Source organism: Marmota marmota, unplaced genomic scaffold, assembly GCF_001458135.2.
Source record: "Marmota marmota marmota unplaced genomic scaffold, marMar, whole genome shotgun sequence".
NCBI classification, from domain to species: Eukaryota; Metazoa; Chordata; class Mammalia; order Rodentia; family Sciuridae; genus Marmota; species Marmota marmota.
In genome coordinates this window covers 20,902,586-20,923,058 of record NW_026000082.1, presented here as the reverse complement: position 1 = coordinate 20,923,058, position 20,473 = coordinate 20,902,586, and the positions used below count along the sequence as shown (strand labels likewise).

At 54.1% G+C, this 20,473-nt stretch overlaps 3 protein-coding genes across 16 annotated transcripts in view; 2 read left to right on the top strand and 1 right to left on the bottom strand.

The window, feature by feature from the left end:
• The first annotated feature begins 10 nt into the window (after positions 1 to 10).
• B4galt2 (beta-1,4-galactosyltransferase 2) lies at positions 11 to 9,319 on the top strand. The gene is made up of 7 exons (XM_015485116.2): positions 11 to 827; positions 1,288 to 1,643; positions 1,851 to 2,086; positions 5,165 to 5,355; positions 5,582 to 5,704; positions 5,821 to 5,925; positions 8,457 to 9,319. The coding sequence occupies exons 1-7, from the start codon at positions 700 to 702 to the stop codon at positions 8,605 to 8,607; spliced, it is 1,290 nt and encodes a 429-aa protein (XP_015340602.1). The 5' UTR covers positions 11 to 699; the 3' UTR covers positions 8,608 to 9,319.
• A 391-nt stretch (positions 9,320 to 9,710) lies between these two features.
• Ccdc24 (coiled-coil domain containing 24) lies at positions 9,711 to 13,856 on the top strand. 6 transcript variants are annotated; one of them, XM_048815539.1, is made up of 9 exons: positions 9,711 to 9,852; positions 9,976 to 10,131; positions 10,330 to 10,505; positions 10,635 to 10,751; positions 11,472 to 11,549; positions 12,084 to 12,138; positions 12,599 to 12,668; positions 12,774 to 12,852; positions 12,938 to 13,856. In XM_048815539.1, exons 2-9 carry the CDS (start codon positions 10,006 to 10,008, stop codon positions 13,293 to 13,295), a joined length of 1,059 nt encoding a protein of 352 aa, XP_048671496.1. In that variant the 5' UTR covers positions 9,711 to 9,852; positions 9,976 to 10,005; the 3' UTR covers positions 13,296 to 13,856. The 6 variants fall into 6 exon arrangements, with proteins under 6 accessions (XP_048671496.1, XP_048671492.1, XP_015340601.1 ...); XM_048815535.1 differs by having other exon boundaries at positions 9,976 to 10,146; XM_015485115.2 differs by having other exon boundaries at positions 11,475 to 11,549; positions 12,934 to 13,303.
• Positions 13,494 to 20,473, bottom strand: part of Slc6a9 (solute carrier family 6 member 9) — a 32,545-nt gene continuing 25,565 nt past the window's right edge. For all 9 annotated transcript variants that reach the window (XM_048815528.1, XM_048815533.1, XM_048815529.1 and 6 more), the window contains 9 exons: positions 19,400 to 19,532; positions 19,061 to 19,195; positions 18,872 to 18,975; positions 18,246 to 18,483; positions 18,025 to 18,159; positions 17,830 to 17,929; positions 17,641 to 17,741; positions 14,863 to 15,033; positions 13,494 to 14,749 (listed from right to left, as the gene is read on the bottom strand). In XM_048815528.1, coding sequence (XP_048671485.1) covers positions 14,555 to 14,749; positions 14,863 to 15,033; positions 17,641 to 17,741; positions 17,830 to 17,929; positions 18,025 to 18,159; positions 18,246 to 18,483; positions 18,872 to 18,975; positions 19,061 to 19,195; positions 19,400 to 19,532 — 1,312 coding nt within the window. In that variant the 3' untranslated portion in view covers positions 13,494 to 14,554. The remainder of the gene's footprint in view (positions 14,750 to 14,862; positions 15,034 to 17,640; positions 17,742 to 17,829; positions 17,930 to 18,024; positions 18,160 to 18,245; positions 18,484 to 18,871; positions 18,976 to 19,060; positions 19,196 to 19,399; positions 19,533 to 20,473) is intronic.

The following is a 20,473-nucleotide window of genomic DNA, read 5'->3' as shown; positions in this document are numbered from 1 at the left end:
GCTCTCGTCCACGTCCTCCTTGGCCTCGGCCTCCGCCTCACCTTACACTCCCCCCACTCCACGCGCCCCCCCCAGGCTCCACACCCACCCGGTCTCTGCTGCCTCCCCCGACCCGGGGTGCCACGTGTTCAGCCTCCCAGCCCCTCCCAAACGTACCCCTCAGCCTGGCGGCCAGCTTGACCCAGAACCCTGCCCGGGAGGGAGGGGAGGGAATGCTTGCACGTGGGTCTGGGTGTGAGCTGCCCGGGAGTCTGGATGTATGGCTGTGTAAGTCCGGCAGCAGACGCTTTGTGGGTGAGTGTGGGGCTCTTGGGTTACCGCCACCGGGTGTGTCTGCCACTCTGTATGTAGTTCTCTGTGTGTCTGAGTGTGGGACTTCTGCTGGGTCCAGGCATGTTCCTGCGATTCTATGTATGTGAGTGAGACGCCCTGCTCCCTGGAGCACTACCCAGAGTGGTTGCTGCCTTGTTGGAACCACAGCTGGAGCCATGGCCCAGGAAAGCCCCTCCCCAGAACTGTGCCCATCTCCAGGGCCCAAACATGTCCTCTTCTGGAAATCAGAACCAGCGGTGCTAGGCAGACTCCAGAGCTGGCCTATCTTAAATGAAGGTTATCCCCTGCCCAACCCTGTACTTTGGCCCCTTGCTCTTGTGGGAAGGGATCCCATAAATATCCTGCCCATATTTGGGCCCCCTTGGAATGCTGAGGGCCACTTCCCAGCCTGGTCCCAGTTGGCCTGGCCTGCTTTCCTCTGAGACCTCACCATGGCTCCTGGAAGGACTAAATGAAGTCATGAGTATGAAGTGTTCCTGCATTGTAGCTACTCAGTAAGTGGTCCCCTTCCCCTTCCCCAAGCCCTGAGCCCTGGGTTGAGGATGCTGCCCTGTGGGGCATCTGTTCCTTGGGGCACAGGTGCACATACAGTTCTGTAGCTAAATGTGTTTCCATGCTTAGGTACAAACTTGTGTAATCAGAGTTCACTGTGTCCACGTTCCTGGGAATACATATGTATAGAGTTGTGCAATAAGGGTGTGTACCTGGGTGTGTATATGTGTCAGGGAGGACAAGGAATATAAGTGCAGGTAATTTAGTACTGGGGTGAGCTCTTAGTTGCCAGCAGTTGTTGGGGTGATGGCAGGTAGGGTGTGATTCTGTGAGTGACAAGGGTGTGAGCAGGTAAGTGAGGATGTGGATCTCTGAGTGTGAGAAGCTGGGCAGGAGGCGGGTAGGCAGCTTTGCCCATCCTGCCCTGACCTTCCGGGTCTGTTTCTCTCCCTTCCTGTTCAGGCCGGCAGCCGGATGCCCGGGCCCATTGGGCGGGCCGGCGGCCGCCTGCGGGATGAGCAGACTGCTGGGGGGGACGCTGGAGCGCGTCTGCAAGGCTGTGCTCCTTCTCTGCCTGCTGCACTTCCTTGTGGCCGTCATCCTGTACTTTGACGTCTACGCCCAGCATCTGGCCTTCTTCAGCCGCTTCAGTGCCCGTGGCTCCACCCGTGCCCTCCATCCTGCAGCCAGCAGCACCACCAACTGCTCTCGGCCCAACGCCACTGCCCCCAGCTCTGGGCTCCCTGAGGTTCCCAGTGCCCGGCCCGGCCCCACAGTTCCTGTCCTCCCACCCTGTCCTGACCTACCACCTGGTCTTGGTGAGCCTGTTGGGTAGGGCCTGTCTGTAGGGGTGGGAGGAGGGTCTTACCAGTGTGACTGGAAGAATGTAGTCCTGACCCAAGGGGATGCCAAGGTCCAAGTCAATTGAAAAAGGGCTATTTCTGGAGTTCATTGCTCACCCCCAGGGGGCTGGTGTCCCTGGATTCTGGCAAAGGCCCTGATTCCTGACACCATCCTGCCTGCAGTGGGCCGACTACTGATTGAGTTCACCTCACCCATGCCCCTGGAGCGGGTGCAGAGGGAGAACCCAGGTGTGCTTCTGGGGGGCCGCTACACACCGCCTGACTGCACCCCAGCCCAGACAGTGGCAGTCATCATCCCCTTTAGACACCGGGAGCATCACCTGCGCTACTGGCTCCACTATCTGCACCCCATCTTGAGGCGGCAGCGGCTACGCTATGGCATCTATGTCATCAATCAGGTGTGCTCTCTGGGGTCCCTGACAAAGGGGCCTGGTCTAGTTTGGGAAGCAATTGTTTAGATGGGTCTTGAGGAATGAATGGGCATTAACCCTCAAGGAACCTACCTACACCTGTGAGTCTACCTGCTCAGGAGTATGGGGACCCATGTGCTTCTTGGTGCATACACGGGGTTGGGAGTCATCTACAAGTCCTTGTGTGCCAATAATTGTGTGGGTATGTGAAGGGACTTGAGGGTACTTTTGTTAGGGTGCACAGGAAGGTTCATGTGCATGTGAAGGGATATATGCATTTGAATGTTAGTATGCACACTGGTGGATGTGTGGATAGCCTCAGAAGATAACCAGCCCTATTGTCTACCTGGGCAGGCCCTCCTTGCAATAGAGTACATTGACTAGGAGGTGGTTTTGAGGTCACCTAGGAGAGGAAGAGTTAGATACTGAAAGAGGGATAAAACCTAGAGCTGTTGGAGGCAGGTGCTGGCCACAGCTGAGGCCAGGGGGGCTTAGCATAGCATCTAAACCTGTCCTCTTCTGGAAATCAGAAGGGGCCTGTAGGGCTTGCTACTGGGTCTCAGAGAGGATCTGATATAGGCCCTCCCTGCTCTTAGAGAACTCTTAGACTTGGGCATGGATCCCTGTAGACTCCAGAAGGATGATATATGACTAGAGTTGGATCAAGAGGCCAGAGTAGCATAGAGGGGCCTTATCTGGCCCTGGGTTTGGGAAGCAATTATTGAGATGGATCTTAAGGAATGAATAGATTGATGGAGGCCCAAGAGGAGGCAAGCAGAGAGACATGGAGGACTCTGTGCTCACCAAGAGAATTGGTCTCTTGTGTTCAAGAATTATTGGCTGAGGTGCAGTGTAATATGTAGACTGGTTAGCAAAGATTAGGTAGAGGAATTGGTGGAAGACAAATCAAGAAGAGTCTTAGGAGGCATATTTAGCAGTTGAATTGCATTCTGAAGGTGATGAGGCACCATTGTTTTAAGGGGAGAATAGTATGTATGTTTACTTCTTAGAAAGATTATTGTGGTTGCACATAGAGAGTGAATGGAAGAAGGAAGTTAGAGGTAGGGTGACCAGTTAGGTAGAGGTTTTGATTGTCAGGACAAAGATGGTGAATGTGTATTTGCGTGGGGCAGTTGCTGTAGGAATGAAAGAGAGATGTCACACAAGTAGTAGAGAGTAAGAAAAGAGAGCTATCAAGAAAACACAAGGCTTTCTTCACTGGCTGTTGGCCATGTGGATGGCTACACCTGTTAGTGAGATGGGGAACACAGAAGCTGGACCATGTGTTGGGGAGAGGATGACTCTGAATCCCATCTTATCTGTGATGAGTTTGAGAGCCTGGGGGAAGTACAAGAGGAACATTCTGTAGGCAGTTAGACAATGAGTCTGGACCTAGGAGGGAGGTCTGCAGTTGAGAGAGGAATTTGGAAACATGTATGTATGTAGATGGTCCCTAAAACCAACAACATCCAACACACCCACAGAGCATGGGATGTGGGAGGAGAAAGCCAGCACTGCACGGATGGGTGGAGAGAGAGGCTGGCGCAGAGGCTGAGAAGACTGGCCAGAGGGTGGCAGGAGAACCAGGAGAGTGGGTATCCCGGAAGCCCAGCAGTCAGTGTCAGGAAGGAAACATGGCAGCTGTGTGAGCACCGTGGGGGAGTAAGGAGGGATGTAGACCAAGAAATGTCCAGTGGATTTAGCAACAAGGTGGGCCCAGCAAGAGCCATTTCAGGGGCATGTTGGGGGCGGAAGCAGATTGCAGTGGGTTGAGAAAGAATTAGAATTGACGAAATAACTGATTGGAGACAACTCTTTTTTTTTTTTTTTTTTTAACTCTGCCAAGAAGGGAAAGGAAAAAGGTAGGGTGGCCTAAAGAGGTTTGATTTTTTTTTTTTTTCTCTCTCCAGGGAGAGAATTGGGCATATTTATGAGCCATGAGGGAGAAACCGAGGGCTCCTAGGTAGTGAGAGAGGCCAAAAGGAGTGCTTAAGATCCAGGAGAATATGGACAGTCCTTCCAAGGGCTGGTAGAAGAGAAGGTGTAGGAGAGGGAGGGAAGGGAAAGGGTAGAACTGAGCAGGTTATTGCTTCAGAGGAAAGCAGCTACAGCCCATCAGACTCAGGCTTGGCTGGTATAAAGGAGCCATTGCTTATCTTGTTGGAGAGGAATCCACTCACAGACCCCCTCCCCTAGAGCCCCTAGCTTTAGCTTGAAAAGTCTAGATTGGGACAGGGGCTCATAAGCCAACTCTTCCAGTTGTATCCTCCCCACTTTGTCCAGAATTTGGTGCTTGGGGCTACATGGCCAGGATTCCTGTAGCCCCATTTCTCAGGGACCCCCTGGCTCACTGGATGTGATTGCCTATAACCCTCTACTTGTCATTTTGTTTGGTACTCTCCTGGTCTCAGAGGCTGACCAGGGAGTTGGATGTTGAACAAATGGACAAGAGTGGGCAGGTGCCTAAGGCTGAGTAGCTTAGTCCCTGTGGCTTCTGTTTCTTAGACACTGGTCATTTTGAATGCTCATTGTCTCATGTTGTGACTACATGTTCAGAGATAGAGACCAGGGCTGCTCATCTTTGGAATCCCTGCCGGCACAAAGGAGGACACAGGGCATGTTGAAGGAGTGAATGAGATGAGAGCTCTATATAATGGTTTAATTGGAAGTTAATATAAACAAAGCCCATAAGAAGGAGAATGCAGTGGTACCAGGACCAGGAGGTTTCGTTAGGAGACCCTTTCCAGACATGAGTTGGCAAGCAGAAAAGGGCATTCTAGGCAAGAGGAGCTGTTAACCCCAAGGTCTGGAGATGAGAGAGAGTCTAGCATGTCTGTGGCTGCTGAGGGATGTAGTGTGGTTGAGCCTTAGGATCTGAGGGTAGTGGCTAGAGAGAGACTGGAACCAAATCATGAAGGACCTTTGAAGGCCAGATCTAGGGTGTGAAGTTAGATTTGATTCTTAGAGTCTGAGGGACCCATGCAGGGAGAGAGGGTCTGGGGGGCCCCTGGGATTGCTCTGGAAAGTGGTGAAGCAATAGGTATTGCTGTTCCCCCTCCACCCCAGCATGGTGAGGACACCTTCAACCGGGCCAAGCTGCTCAACGTGGGTTTCCTAGAGGCACTGAAGGAGGACGCGGCCTATGACTGCTTCATTTTCAGCGATGTGGACCTGGTCCCCATGGATGATCGCAATCTGTACCGCTGTGGCGACCAGCCCCGCCACTTTGCCATTGCCATGGACAAATTTGGCTTCCGGTGAGGCTCTTTTCTCACCTAAACCTGGACCTCCCCACCCCTACTTCAGTCAAGCCATCACTCCAGCTCCAGTGCCCTGCTAGCCCCTGGCCCAGACCTTTCTGGCTAGGGCAGATCCTCCCTGGGCCCCAGGTCACACATTGTCATTGTCCCTATACCCCAACTCTGGTCCTTCATCTTGAATCCCCTTGTGGCTTTTCCTGACACCTGCCCTCCCATACCATAGGCTGCCCTATGCTGGCTACTTTGGAGGTGTGTCAGGCTTGAGCAAGGCCCAGTTTCTGAGAATCAATGGCTTCCCCAACGAGTACTGGGGCTGGGGTGGCGAGGATGATGACATCTTCAACCGGTGAGTAGGATCGGATAGGGCTGGTAGTAGACTGGGTGGTGAGGGGATGAGTGCAGATTGGGTGGGGCCCCTTGCCCTCCCAGTGCCTGTTCCAGTGTATCTGTCCCTATCCTCAGGATCTCCCTGACTGGGATGAAGATCTCACGCCCAGACATCCGAATAGGCCGCTACCGTATGATCAAGCACGACCGGGACAAGCATAACGAGCCCAACCCTCAGAGGTGACCCTCCAGCATCCCTGACCCCAGGTTCCCCTAATCTCTTATTCCTAGAGGTGACCTCCCAATATCTTCCAAGTCTTGACCCCAAGTGCCCTTAATCCTTGACCTCCTGGATGTGGCCTCTAAACATCCTTGACCCCAGAGGGTACCAGTCCCTATCCCCTACCCACTAGGTATCTAGCACCCCTAGTTTGATTTATTCAGATGACTAGAAATTAAGCTAGAATTATAACTGAGTCCTTTGCATTTCCATTGGTGTATTTGGATACCTCATTTGTACATCATGGGTGACCCCTGCTTATAAGAGAGTGGTATTTGGGGCACAGCTCTTGGGAACCTCACAGTTGCCCCAAACAGGTGGGGTGGGGATTAGAAAGACAATGTGAGGCACTGAGATGGGAGGAGGCATCTCCATCTCATAGGGAGGGAGCCTTATGTAATATCTGGGGTGGCTGGGAGAAGGGCCTAAAGAGCATGGGGGCTTCCTGATGCTTATCTTCAACTAGTGCCAGATCTTGTGGGGATGGGAGTCATACCAAATCCCCATCCTTCTATCCCTCATGAAGCTCATTCTGGGCAAGCAGATAGGCAGTTGTGGCACAAGGTGATGAGGGCAGAAGAGAGAGTGATGGTGGGAGGCTTCTTGGAGGGAGGAGGTAAGGGTAAACTGGAATTTGAAAATAGTTGTTATTTGCTCTTATGTCACACCTACCACACTTGGGCATAGTACAGTATTCTCCAGGCTAATGAAGGAAGCCATTGTGATTAAAAGGAATTGTATTTGTAAGAGCCTGGAATGTGAACGTGCATGGCATATACCGAGACTAAGAGTTTCAACATACCTAAAGGTCAGGAGTAATAGTAGGTAGTGGTTATTGCTAGGTGTTTCCAGGTTGGGAGTCTAACTTTTGCCCTAGAGGGTCTGGGGAGCTGTAGAAGGGCTTTGAGTGGGGCAGAGGATGGTCAGATTTGTGTTTGAAAGGCTGATTTTTCTGAGCTCAAGGAAGGTAAAGGCTGACCCAGCTGTTGGGCGGGGCTAAAGAGGATGTGGATCAGTCCTGAAGAAATTGACAAAGCTTGAGGGGGCATGCTGGAGCAAAGACTTGTGGGTGTGCTGTGCCCCCAGCTTGGACAATAGGGTTTTCCCAGGGTATAGGAACAAGAGAGATGGTTTGCAGCACTGATTCAGGGTTGGAGTTTGGCAGAAGTATGAGGCCATAGAGTCCAATGACCTGATGAAAAAGAAGGTGGTTCAGGTACAAACCATAGTCAGCAGGAAAGGGATGACAGATGGGGAAGAGGGGCTTTAGGGAAGCTAAGGGAAAGGGCACCACCCTGAGAGGTCTAAGAGGGGTCTAAGCTGAGCTCAGAAGGACTGGGAGGATTGAAACAGGGTGAGTATGAGGGTAAGAGAAGAGCTCCAAAAGTCCAATAGGAGCCTTGGTCTTGTTGTGGGAGGAGCTTGTCTGGGTGTCCTCATCTATTACTGATATCTGCTGAGTGTGGAAATGGCTAATTGCAAGAAATTTCTGGGTTAAGGAACTCTAGATAATGGTTCTATCTACCTAGTTGACTTTGCCTCAAATTTAGGAGTTTTCCTGGATTCTTCTTTCCCTCACCCTATGTATTCAAACCCCACAAAACATATTGAACCTGTCTGTTTTCCCCTTTTCTAGCTTTACCCCAATCTCTGATACTGTCAGGATTACTGGACAAGTTTCCCTGCTTCCCCTTTGTTTTTCTGTAGTGTGTACCCCTCCTCCACCTGGCTTAAGAGTCTCTTGGTGACTTCTCACTCACCAAATAAAATATAACTGCTTCCTCTTACTTACAGAGAGACCTGCCCATATATGCTCTGACCTACAAGGTAATCTCTTTTTCCTCTTAGCGCACAGGTCTAGCCACACAGCTATCTAAAACTTTGTTCCCAATTTAGGAGCAGCAGCGCTCTATCTAACCTCTGCCTAGAATGCTCCTCCCCTTACCCTCAGCTCAGTGTCACATACTCCTTCAAAGGCAGCCACCTTGTCCCCTTAGCACTCTGAGGTTTTTCTTGCTTGTTACCTGTCTCTGCTAGTGATACAGACTTGCCAGGAAAGGAAAGACCTCATCTGTTATGATCATTGGTGTATCCCTGGTGCTTAGAGCACAACCTAGTACACAGGGAGTGCTCAGCAAGTAGATGGGGGAAGTTGAGTGACTAAAGGATGAGGAATAGAGAGGATGGCATGGGTTTGGGGGTTAAAGATGATATGTCTCACACTGGACACATTGCTTTTTGAGATGCTTGTGGGATGCCTCGTCTGTGTCTATAGCTTAGCTTAGAAGGAAGGTCTGAGCTGAGAGATCTGTGAGGCTATCATTTGTTTTCTGACGGAAGGAGTTAAGATCTGTGTTTCAAGAGTAAATGCAAGAGCAAAGGGCTCCAGTGAGTCACCACTGAATGGAGGATGACGACTTGAGCCTTGGCCCCAGAGATCCTATATTATATTGGCAGTTAGCCCTGATCTGGATTCATTTCCATCCTTTAGGTTTACCAAGATTCAAAATACAAAGCTGACCATGAAGCGGGACGGCATCGGGTCTGTGCGGTACCAGGTCTTAGAAGTGTCTCGGCAACCACTTTTCACCAACATTACAGTGGACATTGGGCGCCCTCCATCATGGCCCCCTCGGGGCTGACACTCATGGACAAAGGCGCTTGGTGCCAAGGAATGCCTGTCAGAGGACTGACCTACAGCCTGGCTGGCAGCTGCTATGTGAGGGACCCCCAGGACTGAGATTGGGCTATTTTCTGAGGGTCTTCAGTAGACCTGCCAGCTGCACCTAGAAGTTTCAGAACCCACTTTGAGGGGCTTCTGGTCTGGGCAGGCCCCTCAAGTGTGGCCCTCTCTGGGGTCAACCCTTCCTACCCGACTCCCCCAGCCCAGCCCCCCTCTCTGTCAGGGTCGGGCCAGCCCCTGCACTGCCTCGCGGAGTGGCCTGGGCTAGGTCACTCCACCTCTCTGTGCCTCAGTTTCCCCCCCTTGAGTCCCCTAGGGCCTGAAAGGGTGGGAGATATGACTAGGGGGCATTGTCTCTTCCAGGGGGAATTCTCAGACCTGGGGATCCCCCATGCTCCCAGGGGAGGGGAAACCTTTTTCATTCAATATTGTAGAGGGCAAGCTTTGGTGCACCCTCTGCTGAGGAGCAGCCCCAGGAGGGGACCGGAGGGGATGCTGTGTTGCTGCCTGGGATCTTGGGATTGGCCTTTGCATGGGGGGGTGGGAGGAGCTTGGATCAGTCAGTCTGGTTCCCGCCTCCCTGTCTCAGAGAGGAGGCAGACACCCCAGGGCTCGTGTTTGTACATTGCACAGAAACTTGTGTGGGTGCTTTAGTAAAAAACGTGAATGGAGCAGCACCTTTGTTTGGGGATGGGGATTTGGGTCCCACAATCTAGTGCTCTGAGTTGTGCTAGGAGGGTACCTGGCCAGGGTCAACGGGGTTTCTTCAAGCGCAGGGACTAACCACACTGCCCTAGACAGAAAAAAGTTTACCTTGTCTCTGCCCCACTGCCCCTGAGTAACATACTCAGTGGGACCAGATTTCCCAGTTGTTTCAACCGCCTAGAGGCGGGAAGGTGCCGGACAAGCCCTTGGAACTTGGGGGCGGGTTCTGGGGAGCTTTCTCCCCCAAGCGCCACGCCCGCTATCTCGCGGACCAACAGCTCACGGGTGCGGGAAGCGGGAGGGCAGGGGCTGGGCGGGGCCTCTAGGGGCCGGGTTTGCGCGCGGTTTCCCGGGTGACTACCGTGCGGAAGAGGCGGGGTTGGGGACCTTGCTTCCCGCTGCCTGGCTCCCCCGGGCGGTGGCCCGGAACCGTGGCCCCAGAGGGTCTGCCAGAAGCGCGGCTTAAGAAACGGCGCCAGAGACCGGTGTGGCGGACTGGGTAATTCCAGGCGTGAGGATGGCAGAGCAAGGCGGGGCCTGGGAAGCCAGGGTGGGCGGGGCCCTGTCCCGGGCGACCGGCGGTCTCCGAGTAAATCCAGCGCTCTGACCTGTTATCCCAAAGGCCCGAGCTGGGGACAGCGGCGCGGGCGCCATGCCCCGGGGTTCCCTGTCGCTGTGGGAGCTGGTGGAGGAGCATGTTCCACTCCCGGAGCGGCCTGAAGTGAAGAGGATTCTGGGGGAGGCGGTGGTAGATCTGAGCCTGGAGCTGCGAGCGGAGGTGGGGAGTGGGAAGGTGGGCCACGTCCCAGACCACTCGTGATTTGCCATCCCTTCCGGGTCTCTGGCCCTGCCCGCTGACTCCCTAGATCTTGTCAGGTGTCGCTATCCGCCTTGCCCTTTCCTGTTTGACTCCGCCCTACCCGACACTCGGGTCCCCTCAATGCCCAGTAGCAAGGTGCCCCAGCTCTCCTTGCAGGTGGCGATGCTAGAGGTACTGCTGCAAGAGGCTCGATCTTCCCGAGCCTCAGGCTCTCACCCCATCTCTGACCCTTGCTCCCTTCTGGCACCTCCGCCACTCCTGAGGGACCTCATGCGCCAGGAACTCCAGCAGCTTCTCCAAAGGCTCCAAGACAAGGCCATCTGCGAGGGCAGGTGGGAATCTCAGGCCTGGGCCTCTGCAGGCAACAAATAGGCTAGTCCTACCCCTGATAAGGAGCCAGAGTGGCCTTTCCTGTGGTTTCCTGAAATGAACCCCTCAGCTTCCTTCCTTGCACCTTGTAGGGACCCGGCCCAGGCTTGGGCCGCATATAGCCCCAGGGTTATTCGCTTTGCCTTGGAGGAGCCCAGGTGTGACTTGCCAGAACAGGAGATATCCCAGATGAGAGCTGGTGAACACAGGTAAAGTGGTAGGGGAGGAGAGACCTGTTCTTGCTTGAGTAGGGCCCCAGCCAACTGGTGGATTTCACCTGGTTCCATGCAAGAGCTCCCAGTTTGGGTCGGAGCCCTTTTACAGCAGTGATAGGGATCAACACCTGAGGGCTGTAGAAGCCTCAAGGAGATACCTGCCCAACCTGGAGGCAGCAAGGTTTTCTGGAGAGAGCAACAGGTTTAATCTGGGTCTTGGAGTAAGGAGCAGTTCTCCAGTCAGATGGAGAGAATTTGCAGGAAGAGAGAGGCCAGGAGGCGGGGTTCAGTGGGCAGTTCTTTCTCAAGCCTAGAGAACAGGAGTGAGGGCTGGGCTACAGAGGCAGGGAGAGCTGAGAGGACAGGGCAGCGAACAGTATTTACAACAGGGGACTGAGTAAGATAAACAGGCATTTTCATAAGAAGTGGATATAGCAGCTTCTAATCTTCACACAACCCTGTAAGGTGAGTGATGTTCCTACTTTGCAGATGAGAAAGCTGAATTTCAGAAAGGATAAGCAATTTGCCCAAGGTCACATTCAGTGAAGGGTGGCAGCCCATTTGCAAGCCTAGGCTCCAGAACTCCTGTTATATTATGCTATATTATGTTGCCTTTGTAAGAAAAGACACACAGTTACCTAGGAGAAGCTACATTTGTGTCCCTAAGGCCTGGGGTGAGCAACATGGGAGAGTGACGTAGACTTCATCTGCCAGCAGCAGTCACAGGGACCTCAGTTTCATCAAGGATCAGCTGAATATGTCCAACATTGACCAAGTTGCTGGATACCTGAGGTGAGGCCTAGGGGGCACCTGAGTGGGTATGTGAGGCACAGGAAAGGAGATGGGGATGGATCTTAAGATGCTGGGACTGAGAGAGAAGGGAGATCCATGTGTGTAAGGCTGAGAGGTAGATAGAGCCAGCTATTGAAGAGCTAGTGAGCCTCCTTCCAGGAAGGACCAAGGCCTTAAGATTTTTATTCTGACATGGGGGGAGCTGCAAGAAGGTAAGCAGAGGAAGGGCTGTGATGTGGGGAAGGATGGAGGCAGGAGAAGTTATAAGCTCAGAGAAATAGCATAGAAGAGGGGATGGGGCCTACAAGGGTGAATGTTATGAGGTGGACAAGAAGATATATCCTGCCCAGAGAGAGACTGACCTGGGCCAGAAGTCTATGCTAGGCAGCACCCAGGTAGCAGAGGACAATGCAAATTGAGAAAGGCAGGGCTAGAGGGGGTTCCTGGTGAGGCTGAAAGTGGGAACTGTGTGGTGGGCTCAACTTACTTGGTCCTGTGGCACTGCTTGTGGCTGCCATGTTGCCTATGTCCCAGGGGCCTCCTGGAGGAGGAGTGTCGCACCTTGGAGAGGGAGATTTCCACCTTGCAGGTGAGCATAGCCCTGGACCTTTCCTTAGAGCTTCTCTGCTGAGCAGAGACATATTTTTCACCTGGGGGTCTGTGACCCATGCATATGTGTGTGTGTGTGTGTGTGTGTGTGTACATATGTGCATATCAAGACTGTGTGAGTTCTATATCCATTCTTCATGTGTGCACACCTGTGTGTGTGAAATCCTAGAAGCCCAGGATTCTGGTTGAGCTCCTGTCCAAAGTCAGCAGTTTTAGATTAATCTGCTGGATTTCCCAGGTCTTTCACCTCTTTCCCTTACCTAAGTCTGAATATAGGCCCAACCACCATCTCACTTGACTTTTGGAAGGGCTGATGTTCCCTCCAAGGGCTGCTCTTGTGGTGGTTGGTCTGAAAGCTGCATGGCTTCATTCCCAGGCCCTACTCTGGGGATCTTGGTCTCTGCCTTCAGGATGTGCCACTGACTAACCTCTCCCTGCAGTGCTGCCTGGAAGCAGAGCATATGCAGGCTCACCAGCCCTCTGAAGCAACCCTGGAGCCCACCCTGGCAGGTGAGGACCCTGAGCTGGCCCCAGAACACCCAGCCTCCTGCCCGTGCTCCATACTAGGCACACAGTAGAGGAGCTGGGCACTGTCTCAGCAGTGTCCTTCCACAGAGCTAAAGGAGCAGAAAAAGGCCATGGAAAAGGAGCTTCAGGCCTCTCTGGGAACTTCCTGCATCTTTGCCAAATACAGGTATACCAAAATGGAGATGGCAGTCAGGGTGGGCTGAAGGGTCAGACCATGGCCCCCATACAGTTACTCCTTTCTGTCCAGGCAGCAGCCATTGGATTCATCCATTCAGGACCTTAGATCCTTTCCTCCCCTCCATGGAGCTGATGGAGTTTGGACTGGGCCTCTTCAAGGCCACCTACCTGTACCTCCTTTGGAGCGCTGCCCCCAGTCTCAAGGCTGGGCCTCCAGCTGCCGCTGGGGACGGCAGCTTCGGTGCGGCCCCAGGGAAGGACCAGCTTCCACACCAATGTCCACTGCAGCACCCCAGGCCCCAAGCTGAAGGGCCAACCACAAAGCAGACTTCTGCTTCTGTCAGAACTTGCCCCTTCTACAATGCCACCTCAGTTGCCATGGCCCTGCCAGCTTCAGGTCTCATCTTGGATGAGTTCTTGCCAAGACCCTAAGGCTGTTTGTCTGTCTAGCCCTTTTCCCACTCCCTTGCCAGGTCCCTGGTATCCAGGGTAAGTTGCCAGACATCTGTCCTAGCTGTCAAATCCTTTGGCCTTTCTCCTCCCAGGCCTCCACAAAGGCTTGGCCAACAGAGGTCCCATCCCAGTTCTGACTCTTGTCCCCCAGGGGACCCAGACAAAGCACAGCAGCAGTTCAGAGACAGGAATAGAAATTTCATTAAAATCTATGGACTTTAAAATCCTAGTGGTGCACAATGGGCAGGGGCAGGCAGTGCACCATTATTGCTACAAAGGATTAGACACGGCTTGACTGGGGCTGTCACTGCACAGAGGGCACAGAGGACGGACAAATGGACACTGCAGGCCTTGAGAGGAGCTTTGGCTCCAGAGGAGGATGGAACATGTGGGCTGGGGCCATTTGGCACATGAATGAGGGCAACACGTCTGGGAAGACTGGGCTTTTAGCCTGGTGGAGGGAGGGCAAAGGGCTGTCGTGCAGGGTTTCCTTCCCGAGGGCTCTGAGCTCACACCTGCTGAGCAGCCTCCACCCCTGCCCTCCTGAAACAAGTGCTTTGGGCAGGCTGCTGGGTCACAGCCTCTGCTGGGTGGGCCCCATATCCAGGGCTGGAATGAGGGGCACAGACCCTGGAGCAGCTGAGTGAGGTGCAAGCAGGCCTGGAAGACAGATTGGACCCGAGGCTGGGGGCAGGGGTAGCAACCACAGATACAATCTTTACAAAAATAATTACACAGATAAACAGGGCTGGGTGGTACAGTCTGACAAGTAACACTGTGCAGCTCCCCAGCCCTTTAACCTGCCAGGTAGGAAGATCCAGATTTGCCTGGGCAGAGGCTGGGGTCTGTTCTGAGGGCAGGAACACTGGTCACAAGGCTGGAGGCCCAGGGAGGACAGGTCGGGGGGCCAGCCCAGAACCTCAGCTCAGGGCAGAGTGTGAGGGTATCACAGGCCATTATAAAGGCTGGTAGGCCTCTGGGGACCTGGCCCAAGATCCCTCCAAAGTGCTTTGGGCCCCCCCTGCAGTCCCCCCATAGCTTCTCTACCCCCTTGGCATCCGAAGGACATGTAAACACTGGGGACACAAGCACAAATGACTGCACTAGCAGTGGTGGCCAAGTGGACAGCAGCCATCCTGGCCAGGGCATGATGGGGCAGGTGGTGACACCTGTCCACTGCCTCCCCAGTCTGTGGTGGGTGCACGGGGTAGGGTGGGGCCACTCCCCTGCAGCTGTGCTCATATTCGGGAGTCCTGGAGGCGGCTAGAGCTGTTACTACCCACAGTGGGGATCTGGGCCTTGTCTGGGTGCAGCGGCTGGACCTCAAACCCATCTTCAGGAGAGGGGGCTATGGTGGGGGCATAGCGCCCAGTCCGGTGCTCCAGAAGGGCAGGGCCCCAGTCTCTGCTTGGCTTTGTGGCATTTTTCAAACGCTGCACAAGAAGTAGGCAGGGGGTGCAGCAGGCAGGGTGTCAGAAGGGAGCCCTTAAGCCTCATCCACCCACTTCCTCCCATTTCTCCAAGTTGCCCAGTCCCTACTCCTCACCTGGAGAAGGGTGTCCCCATCTGTACGGCAGAGCTGGAACAGGGCGTACAGTGGGATGCAGATGACAGAGGACAGGGCCATGAGGAAGCCAATGGCCACAGCCCAGCCTGGGTACTGGTAGTGGTTATAGGTGATTGGCTGGTACTGGATCACCGTGAAGATGAGAATAAACTGCAGGATGTGGATGGGAGTGGGTGTGAGGCCAGCTCAGAGATCCTTCCAGACCCCAGACCCTCCCTCCTAGCAGCATCCCTTCCTCTACCTACTCCCAAGCTGGAAAGAGGCAACTGTTAACACCTGGGCAGTGGAAGAAGCTGGCAGGCCCAGGGGCATAGGATATGGTGGACAGGTAGGCACCATGGAATGGGAAAGGTCTGTCTTTGCCATAGTCCTGAACTAGCTGGAGAACAATCAAGCTGCAGCTTCCTTTGGAAGTCAAGAATTCCAAAAAGGTCTCTTTTAGGCAAAGCCAAATCCCTGGCCTTTAGGCCTTCACCTTGCAACGTGACCTCAGTTCATCTTTCTGGCCATGTTACTTTACCTCAATGTTTCAGTTATACCCAGCACTTCTACCCTTACTCCATTTGTTCTGGAGAATCATCCTCTACATCTTCCTTTGTCAAACCCTGTGTCAGGACTACCTCCTTCAGGAAGCTGTTCCAGATTTGTCTCCTTTTGAAGAGCCCCTCAGTGGCATTTCCCATCTGCCTTGCTCAGTTATGTTTCCTGTTTCCCATGCACCTGGGAGCACCTGGCCGTGCATGAGCTCTGAGTCTGCAGTGCACAGTGCCTGGTGCAGTCTTGTGGATTTGAACTGATTAATGCTGAGAAATAGAGGGAGCTGGGGAAAGTAGGACAAAGCCCTGCCTGGCTATGGCTGTGGAGTTAGTGACATTTAGCTTGAGGAGGGCTCAAAGGGTAGAAATGGTGAGCATCAGGCTGTGGGTATACCAGGGAGCCTCTTTGGAGAGGGATGAGTGAGATGGGGAGTGAAACCAGTGATTTAGCTAGTGGCCCCTGGTTCCACCAGAGGGCCTGGAGGGTTGGGGTGCCTTGACTTGCCAGCAGAGCTCAGCGTCTTTCCCCAGAACCTTCAGCTGCTTCCTGTAGCTCAAGCTCCTCTGACCTTCCTTGTGACCAAATTCTAGAAGGTAAGATCCACATCCAAACTGGGGACCTCTTCTGGGATGTACATAATGAGAGCGTGTAACAAGCCTCCTGAATGCAGCTAGAGCCTGATCTACCTGTGGACAAATCTCTTCATTAGCTGACAGGTTGAGTTTGTCAGAAAGAGTTTTCCAGAAATAGAAGCCAAGCACCAAAGAGAACATGACTTCCCAGAAACATGTTCATGGAGCCTGGAATCCTCATCTTAAGGTGACGCCAGCCAGGCTTCCTAGGCACAGAGAAGGTACTGCCCATTCTGCTTCAGTCTTGAGAAGACACCAGACCTAGGCTGAGGCTGCCTGGGAGGCCCTTCTTGTGTTTGTCTCTTTCCCTTGGCAGGTGCCCCAGATCTACCCCCAGGGTGGCAGCCCTTTCTGAGTGTTGGGAGGCTGAGCTCCCTTCAGGTGGGCCCTAGGCAGTGGCACTGGCCCTCACTGGCCTCCCGCTCCTGAAAGCAGAAGACTTCCGCTCCTCCAGTTTCAAAACTGGGCTGGTGGCCAGAACGGGTGCCTGTGCCAAGCTGAGAAACATCCCATACCCCATGTGGTAGAGGCTTCAGCCCTCCAGGGGCCTATTTTTTAGAAACGTGGAAGTCTGGTGTTGAGCTCCCTATGGTCCTGAGGAATAGAGCATGGCAAGATGTCACTCCACACAGTGCCCTGACCACTCACTAGGTGACACCTCTGTCACTCAGAGGTAGCCTTGCTGCTTCTTTGTGTATACTATTCGCTGCCCCACCCCCCTCCTGCCCACTTTCCACCTCAAGCACAAGGAGATGGTTTTTAGCCCATAGCATGCTCCAGATTGGGCTACCTGTTCCACATCATGGCTCTGCCCAGCCTTACTACTTATGTGACTATGGACATTACTTAACATCCGTATGTCTTAATTTCCTCATCTGTAAAATGTGGATAATGATACCCTGGAGAGTTGTGTTCATAAACTAATATGTAAAGAGTGTACAGAAAGGGCTTGAGTCCTTGCCCTGGGGGGATTTCTCCCACCAATTCAACTTTCTGTTGGGAGTCTGGCAACAGGGACTTCCCTTCCTAAGCCAGCCTACTTCCCTACCAGGAAGGATTAGGAATCTGCCCCCTCCCCATGCAAAGCTGATATCTCTTATGCCTGCATGGAAAGGTCCTGGGGCTACTTCTAGAATACTTCCACTTTGTTCATGCCACATAACCAACCTCCTTGGGCACCTCCTCTGTGAGAGGCTGGGGGTAACAGTATTGAGGTAGACAGGGATGACACTAATACCAATGGCTCATGAGACCCCTCAGGAGAAGCCAAGCAGGAATACCAGGAAGCGGGGCTGATTTACTGGGGTTGCTGCCAGCCACCATCCCCCTTCAAGCTTGGGCAATGCTGTCAGTCAAGTATAGTCAAGTACAGGTCTCTGTATTCCCTTCCTGGGCCCGAGGTCAGCGCTTGGGGCTCTAAGTATGCACACACTTATCTGACTGTTCAACCTCCCTCAGACACCTGGAGGCCAGGGTCATGGGTTGGAGCTCTGGCCTAGTGAACAGACTCCTGTTCTCCCTCCACTGACTTCCAAGAGGACACTTGGCTGATGAGCGGCAGGAAGAGGGAGGGCACCGAGGAACTTACAAAGATGATAGCTGGAGAGACAAAGCGCCAGCAGATCTGGAAGAAGAGGGGTGGTGGGAACCCCAGCATCATCTGGATGTCCTGGAAGTAGTTCCGGTGCCCTGGAGAGAGGGCGGTCAGCAGGCCCAACAGGACAGTGGGCTGGCTACAGGCAGGGACACGCAAGTCCATGGAAACACGGGCACTTACCATAGATGTACATGATGGACACACACATGATGCAGGAGATGATGACCAAGGAAAAGCTGGCCGCGTAGTTGTCCATCAGCAGCAGCCAGTAGATTCCCGCCTGTGGGCCAGCAAGCAGCTGAGCAGGGTGTCCATGGCCCAGGCTCCCCATGCACCTGCAACTGCAGCCCAGCCTTTCTCCCACTTGGTCCTTACCTGGCTGGTGAGGGGGATGCCCAGTAGGAAGCCAGCCACAGCCACACCCAAGGTCACATAGGTCTTTTTCTGTAGGATCCACTCATTCCCCACCTCGTCCACAATGGCTGTGACCAGTGTCTCTAGGAGGCAGAACTGTAGGGCACAATCATCAGAGTAGGGGCCTGACCTCTGCCCTCTCTTCTCTCCCCAGGTCACCAGCCCGGTCCCACACTTCGTACCTGAGTGCCCAGCCCCAGCAAGATGAGCATGAAGAAGAAGAGCAGGGACCACAGTGGGGAAATGGGCAGCAGTGTGAGGGCCTCAGGGTAAGCCACAAAGGCCAGGCCAGGGCCATGATCTGCCACACGGGACACATCCACACCCAGGTGATTGGCCATGAAGCCAAGAATGGAGAAAATGACGAAGCCAGCATAGACGCTGGTGGCACAGTTGGTGATGCTGATGATGATACTGTCCCTAAGGGGAAGGAGAACAGAGACCATTCAGGACAGCCAGCTTACTTCCCTTTCCCTGATTTGGGCCAAGAGAAGTCATGGAGACAGGGAATGTTCTAGAAACAAACATGCCCCCCAACTTCTTTTCTGGTTCACTCCGGGGCTTTTTAGGTAAATCTGAGACTTGTATCCTCACAGAGCTCCGAGACATCATTATCCCATCTCTCCTCCTTCTCTGGCCAAAGAGTCACCCAGACCCCATACTCTCAAGACTTCAAGAACATGAGAGGAAGGGGAGGGCCCTGGTGGGCAGGAGGCAGCACTGGAGTGTGTTGGTCTGGGGCACCAGGTTGGGCTGTGGAGAGGGCAAGGCACAGCAGGCAGCCTCAGGGCTGGCCCCAGCTTCTCACCGGTAACAGTTGTTGTGGAATTTGTTGTAGGAAGCCATGGTGATGAGCCCGCCCCACGCACAGCCCAGTGAGTAGAAGATCTGGGAGGCAGCATCCCCCCATACCTGCAGGGAGGCCAGCGAGGCACCATGTCAGCAAGGTCCCAGCCCGGCCCCTCCCTCCCCATCAGGGTCCCCCTCCACATCCCACCTTGGCCTCCAGGATCTTGTCCCACTGTGGGGTCAGGTAGTACATGATACCCGTGAAGGCTCCTTCCAGGGTCACTCCACGCACAAACAGGATGGTCAGCACCACATAGGGGAAAGTGGCCGTGAAGTACACCACCTGGGGACAAGATGGACTCCATGGACTCCTCTGGGCTCTTTTCCTCCCTGGTACCACCACGTTGTCCCTGAGGCACCACTGACCCTCTGGTCCCTCTTCCCCTCCTATGGCCCTTACCCATCCTCGACATCCCCCCATAACCCAGGCAGGGGAGGCAGGGTCTTTCAGGGTGGGAACAGACCCTGCCTGGGGAGGGGTACTTGCTTTCCCTGAAGACTTGACCCCTCGGATGAGGCAGAGAAAGACGACCACCCAGGAGACACCAAGGCAGCCGAGGAGGGGCAGCCGCACCTCCCCAAAGTTCCCGATGTCGTCTGACAGCTTCAGTACATAGAGCCTGGGGAGGGGAAACTGTCATTGAGGGCCAGCTCTGCTGCCCAGCAACAAATGTCAAGGTCCCAGGGCCCTGCTGGCCACTCCCTTTTGGGTCACGAGGTCCTAGCAGCCAGCTTGGTGGGAGATGGGAGCATTTCAGGGGCCCAGCTCCAGCCAGCCCCGCACTTTCTCTCTGCTGTAGCTCCTGGGCCCTGAGACTCATGCGCTTCCCTGCAGCCTCTCCTAGGACCCTCAAGGGCTCTGGAGGCCACCTGGAAGCCTGGGGCATGGGGGTCTGTCTCTTTGTCCCTGCTTGGACCCACCCTGCCCTTGCTTATGCATTTCTCCCTTTAGGAATGCCCTGTCTCCTCTCAGAAGTCACCTTCTCCCGGAGGCCTTCGTGAGCATGCCACCCACACTAGTCAGCGCCACTACTGGTGAGCTGAGGGAGGCAGCAGGGTGCAGGGTAAAGTGGCACCCAAACTCCTCTCAGGGGCCTCCTCTGCCCCCTGGGCCGCACCAAATGGACTCTTTCAAACAGATATTTAGGTGCCAGGCCCTGTGCTGGGCCTCCAGACCTGCAGAAGCCATGCTCCCAGCCCTCAGGAAAGAAGGTGGAGAAAAGGCAGCCACACAGCTCTGAGCAGGAAGGGTGAGGCAGAGGTGGGACAAAGTGCTGCAATCCCAGAGGGACATCCCCATCCCATGGGAGAAGACAGGGGAGGTGAGGCTGGACCTGTGGTGTGAAGAGAGGGGAGGAGGTGGGGAGAGAGGACTGGAAGGACATGCCAGGCTGAGGGAACAGCATCAGTCAGGACAGAGGATCAGGAATTAGTGTGGCCCAGCCTGGGCACGTCAGGAAGCTCAGTAAGGCTGGAACAGAGAGGGGACCATTAAGAGAGAAGGGTGAAGAATAGGAAAGGACTAGATGGTAACAGGTCATAAAGTTGAGGCTGAGAGGTT